The sequence below is a fragment of the Nematolebias whitei genome, chromosome 16 (genome assembly GCF_014905685.2).
Source record: "Nematolebias whitei isolate Nwh7 chromosome 16, NemWhi1, whole genome shotgun sequence".
In the NCBI taxonomy this organism is placed as follows: Eukaryota; Metazoa; Chordata; class Actinopteri; order Cyprinodontiformes; family Rivulidae; genus Nematolebias; species Nematolebias whitei.
Genome location: NC_056513.1, coordinates 2,010,073 through 2,015,777, shown reverse-complemented (window position 1 = coordinate 2,015,777; position 5,705 = coordinate 2,010,073). Strand labels below are relative to the sequence as shown.

The following is a 5,705-nucleotide window of genomic DNA, read 5'->3' as shown; positions in this document are numbered from 1 at the left end:
TCTGCAGCCCGTCCCGGGCACAACTGAGGATCCAGCAGAGCGTCTTCAACAACGCCGAGCACGCCCTGCTGGGTCTGGAGCCGTACTCCCACGTGTGGTAGGACACGCACACACACATGCACACAGGCACACGCACGCACACACACACGCACGCACACACACAGAGGAATGTTCTGTAAGCAGACAAGAACGACTTTCCATCTTCTTCGGTTGCTTCTCTTGTTCTGCTCCGTGCTTCTTGTCCCTGCCGGCTTCCTGTAGATTCTGCTTCTTATGGTTGAACTGGCCCACAGATACTCAAACATTTAAATATAAAACTGTCAGAACTCCTTTCAACCTGATAAAACCAAAGAAACATCCTTTTCTGTGAAACTGCAAGGTGAAGGCTGAGTGTTGCACGAGTTCTCTGAAATTGGCTAAAGAAGCTAAAATTGTTTCCTAAAGTTAAAATTAGCAAAACAAATGTTACAGTGTCCTGACGCTGCTCAATAATCCAGGTGGAAAAATCCAAGAAAGTTAAGTCGGGTCCTCTGGACAGATTCTTCAAGTTGAAACGTTTCGTCTTTTATCCAAAGGACTTCTTCAGTCTGAGGCGCTGCAACAAACTCAGTCTTATGAACATCACCTTCTCATGGTGGATCAACCAGGTGGATGGTGCTCAGCTGGTTTCTGGAGAAACGTTTCAACAAAAAGAATCTGTCCAGAGGACCTGACTGAACCTTGTCACTTCAGAAGAGTCGTCAGCTTCAGTTTCAGATGTGTTTTACACGTAAGTGATGATTATCGTGAGTACACGAACGTCTGCTCGCACCAGCAGCTCTCGTGAGATGAACTTTGCGTCGGTCTTCTCCTCACACACATTTAAAGGGCAGCTCTGATCCGTGAACCGGCACACGCACGGTGAATTCTTGGGTCATATCGAGGCAGGTGAATGTAGAGCTAATGTAGGCAGATCCTCAGCACACAGTCCGAAGCACTGAAATACAACGTACAAAACTACGGAGCGTGATTGTCACAAATAAACTGGACCTTGTGACCTGATGCTGGTGTCGCAGTTAAAGCTGTTCACTCACTTCCTGTTGCGTACAGACCAAACGTGCACCGACAGCAACTTTGTCTTTTCATGCTGATGTTATCATTTTTAAATTTAGTCGACTCGTTTTGCTTTTATTTTCAACATTTGTACAGGATTATTTTCCTTTTTCACAAAAATGGACGCCTGAGCTCCAAAGCCAAAGTGAAGCCCCCCAGACTGGACGGTCAGAGGGTTGGTGTGTACTCGACCCGCAGCCCACACAGACCCAACGCTCTGGGCCTGACTCTGGCGCAGCTGGATAAAATATCAGGTGAGTGTCATGACAGGTGTAAAACGTGTCGGTTAGAACGAGCGTGTTCTGTGTTTAATGTTGAACCAAGGACTGAAACCCAGATGAAGTCATTTTATTTCTTAATTTAATGGTTCTTTCTTTGTATTCTGAACTTGGTGAACTCGTTCTAGATGAGCTCATTTATAGACTCGCTGTGCTCACCAACTTACTGTCAGGTTAAATAAAATATAAATGTCACAGTTTTAAACTAATGTTCAACATAATATTCAAGGTTTTGACTGAGAGTAACAGTTTACTGTTGTTAATGTCACTGTAGGTTTGTCAGTAGGCTGCTCATCCAAACGATGCTGTGTTTAGTTCTTCGTTTCTTACACTGAAGAAAAATGCACATTTTTATTTTTGCTCCCGTTGTTCATGAGCCGAGCTCAAAGATCGAAGAACTTTTCCACTAAAGTCCTTTTCTCTCAAACATTGTTCACTAATGTGTGTCGGTCTGTCGGTGAGCTCTTCTCCTTCGCAGAGATCATCCATCCTCCTCGCATGTGGCAGATCAAGGTGCTGATTAGACGGTGTGATTATTACCGTAGTTTTCGGACTATAAGGCGCCGCAGATATCAGTCAAACTTTATTCAACTCATTCACAATAACAATGTTCAGCGGTAAAATCTGTTCGAGGTCAGTAAGTACAACCGGAATTAATACGTAAGGCTCACTGTTGATTTTAAGAACATTCAAGGATTTTAATGCATCGTATAGTCTGAAAACTACGGTAAACAGGTGTGCTTCAGGCTGCCCACAACAAAAGGCCACAGATGTTGCAGGTGTGGAGGCAGCGTGCTGACTGCAGGAATGTTCATATTCAGAGAATCTGGCGACACATCCAACCTGCCTCACACCTGCGGACACGTGGAACCACGTGGAGCCCGTGCTCGTTGTCCATAACATCCGCCCCGTACCACAACCCCACCACCACCACCACGAGCCACTCGATCCACAACGTGACATCAGCAAACCTCTCTGCTCTGTACAGGGAACACTGGGATTCATCTGCAAAGAGAACTCGTCCCCAACGAGCCAGACGCCATCGAATGTGAGCGTTTGCCACTGAAGTCGGTTATGATGACGAAGTTCAGTCGGGTGGAGACCTGCGTTCGGACGACGAGCGTTCGGACGAGCTTCTCTGAGAGGTTTCTCACAGTTTGTGCAGAAATTCTTTGGTTATGCAAACGGTCTCAGATGATCCTGGAGGTGAAGATGCTGGATGTGGAGGTCCTGGGCTGCTGTGGTGACTCGCTGTCTGCGGCTGTGAGGCCGGTAGATTCTTCTAATATGTTTGGAGACGACTTAAAGTAGAGAAATGGACATTTGATTCATGGACAACAGCTCTGGGGACATTCCTGCAGTCAGCATCCAACCTGCAACATCTGCGGCCTTTTGTTGTGGGCAGCCTGAAGCACACCTGCACAGTAGTCCCGCTGTGTAATCAGCACCTTGATCTGCCACACCTGTGAGGTGGATGGATGATCTCTGCGAAGGAGAAGAGCTCTTTGAGATCTTTGAGTTCAGATCATGAAACACGGGAGCAAAAATAAGTTACATTTATATTTTTGTTCAGTAGATTTATTACATTTAAAATCTTCATCACAAAGATTTTACTAATCTCAGTTCATACGGGCTGAAAAACACCAAAACATCAAAAGAAAAAATCTTAGGCGTCGACTTTGATCAGGTTTTTCTGTCGTCTCAGACGTTTTTATCGTCATCAGGAGTGAAGACAACCCTGTAATACTTCCTGCTGTCATAAATTAATATTCTTTTAAATAAGAAAATATAAATCGCACAAATATAAAAGTTGTGAAATTTAAGAGTTTGATCATTTCTGTATGAATCCATTTTATTCCAATATGTTTGTGGTTTATGTTCAAACCCAACTCTGAAAACGTACATATGTTGTTTAAAATGTAAATAACATGAAATTAATAATTTGCTAATTTAATAAGTCTTTATTAACGTCAACATATCAAATGTTAAATTAAAAAATTGTAACATTTATAAAAACAGAACAAGAAAATTTAAACGTTTGGCATCAACTTTGCTCAAAACGTTGGGGCAGATGTGTGTAACAGTTTGAACAAGGATCAGCTGAAGGAGCGTTTTACGAAGAGAACTGGGTTGAAATGTGTTTTAGAGAAGCTGAATCTTCAGTCAGGCAGAGGTTCCCCGCTCTGTTCTTAATGTTTCACAGGACGGTAAATAGTAAATGTACAACAGCTTTTACTGAAAGTGGTATTTGTTTTATTCCAGGTGATACTTTACATCTGTCAGGCATCGACATGATCGATGGGACTCCGGTGCTGGACATCAAACCCTACATCCCAGAGTACGACTCCCCTGACAGGAGGATGGCTTTAGCTTCACAGCTGTTTGAACCTCACTCAGGCCCGCCAGCTGTTTCTGTTCAAAATGCTCCGTTTAACACGGAAGACAAAAGAACGAGCGATGATGACGACGGTGGAGGAATTCTTGAAGAAGGCAGATCTGAGACGGACACCTGTTTTCAAAATGCACCGAGCGCTGATGCTCAGTTTGTTCTCCTCAAAGAAACGTGCCGTGTGCTGGAGGAGGTCAGATGCTTCATAAGCCAGGATGAGCGTAAGAGCCCAAAACGAGCCTGCTCAACGTCGGCACCAGCGACCTCCCCCACGGAGCGTCTCTGCCGTGGAGAGGAGGCCTCAGCCACCGTTGCCGGCTGGATCAGAGAACCTCCCGTTGCCTGCCTGGACGTGCGCTTCACTCCTCACGCTGAGAGGCAGCTCGCAGAGTTCCTTCCTGCTCACCTGGCAGGTAAAACTGGATTAAAGACCCAGTAATTCTTTAGAGGAAGGCAAATCACCCTTATGTTGCTAACAGACCAAACATTACCGTCTTTTAGGCGATGACAAAAGAAAACTGTTTGTTCCTCCACAAGAGGGTGCTGTGGTTATTTAAACTCATTTCTCTCTTCAGGACTTCCTGAAAGCAAAAGACCCAGTTTCAAGTTCCTGCGAAGTCCAGAGGAAGCTGTAGCTGCCATCAGGGGGGTTCTGTCAGCAGACCCCAGGTCAGTGTACAGGAGGAGTCGCTGCAGGGACAGACTCTTCTTCTTCACCATCGACACGGCAGACGTCACCTGCTGGTTTGGACAAGGCTTTGTGGAGGTTCTGCAAGTTCGACCTGTTGAAGATCACAAAGATGAAGAGTTCCACACGTAGCTTCATCAAACGCTCCTCACAGTCCAGCCCTTCAGAGAGCTTGTGAGAAGTACTTTTATTATAGAAAACAAAATGTCAAAACGTTGTGGAAGAAAATTTCAGTTTTTTTTTCCAATATCTTTCTGTCAAACTGATATGGTATAAATTAATTTAAATAATAAATATAAAATAATAAATAAAAAGTTGCTAAATTTGTTCAAATGAGAACAGAGTCCTGATGCTTCTCAATAATCCACTGGAAAAAAATCTAACAAGGTCCAGATGACCTGACTGAACATTGTTGGATTTTTTTACCGGGATTATTGCGCATGAACTTTGGTGTTTTGAACCACTTTGGCAAGACTGTCTCAGAGGAGTTGAGGGGGGAGAGGGTGGGCCCCGGAGGCCATCTTATCACCAGCAAATGTTTTTTTTTTTTCCATTATGGGGTATGCTGTTTGTGGGAATCAGTTTGTTTTGGTGGCTCTTCAGATTGAAGAAGTCCTTTGGATGAAGGACGAAACGTTTTGACAATCTACTTTTGTTTGTCAGCAGATTAAAGGACTCTAGACTCAGTAAACACTTCATAAATAATAAAAAAAACAATAAATACTTCATCACTGGTACATTTTCATCTTTAAATCACTTCTTGGTCTGCATACATCTCCTACATGTCTCTGTGTGGTTACAACTAAATCAATGTGAATATGGATATTCTATCGGGTATAAATAGTATTGGGGTATTAAAGCCAAAAATAGTCCATGCTCAATAATCCAGGTATACAATCCAACAATTTTCATTCGGGTCAAAAAAAAAAAAGAAACTCCAGATGACCTGACTGAAAATTGTTGTATTAGGGGTATTGGTTGCAATATAGAAGAAATAAAAAAAATGAAAAAATTATTAACTAAGAAAGTTATTTTGTAATTTATAAAGACTGATGTGCAAAAATGTGATGAGTTACAAAACAGGAGGGAGTTTAGGATTCGGTCTTCCATCTGATCAAACATGTTAGCTAAGGCCAGGTTGTCGTTTCATTTAGCTCCTGTGGGAGCAGCAACGGGTCGAACTACGTCTTGACGTCAGAAGAAGAAGAAGGCTGGACCAATAAGAGCGCTAGCTACGTCTTGACGTCATAAGAAGTGG

At 43.3% G+C, this 5,705-nt stretch overlaps 1 protein-coding gene across 1 annotated transcript; it reads left to right on the top strand.

Moving 5' to 3' along the window:
- Nucleotides 1–4,579, top strand: trmo (tRNA methyltransferase O; the record flags this gene model as incomplete). The annotated part of the gene is given in 4 exon segments (XM_037690420.1): nucleotides 1–97; nucleotides 1,189–1,346; nucleotides 3,633–4,172; nucleotides 4,335–4,579. Coding segments are annotated over 4 exon segments (1,040 nt in total), but the record flags the coding sequence as incomplete, so codon positions are not given.
- Between the last annotated feature and the right edge of the window lie 1,126 nt (nucleotides 4,580–5,705).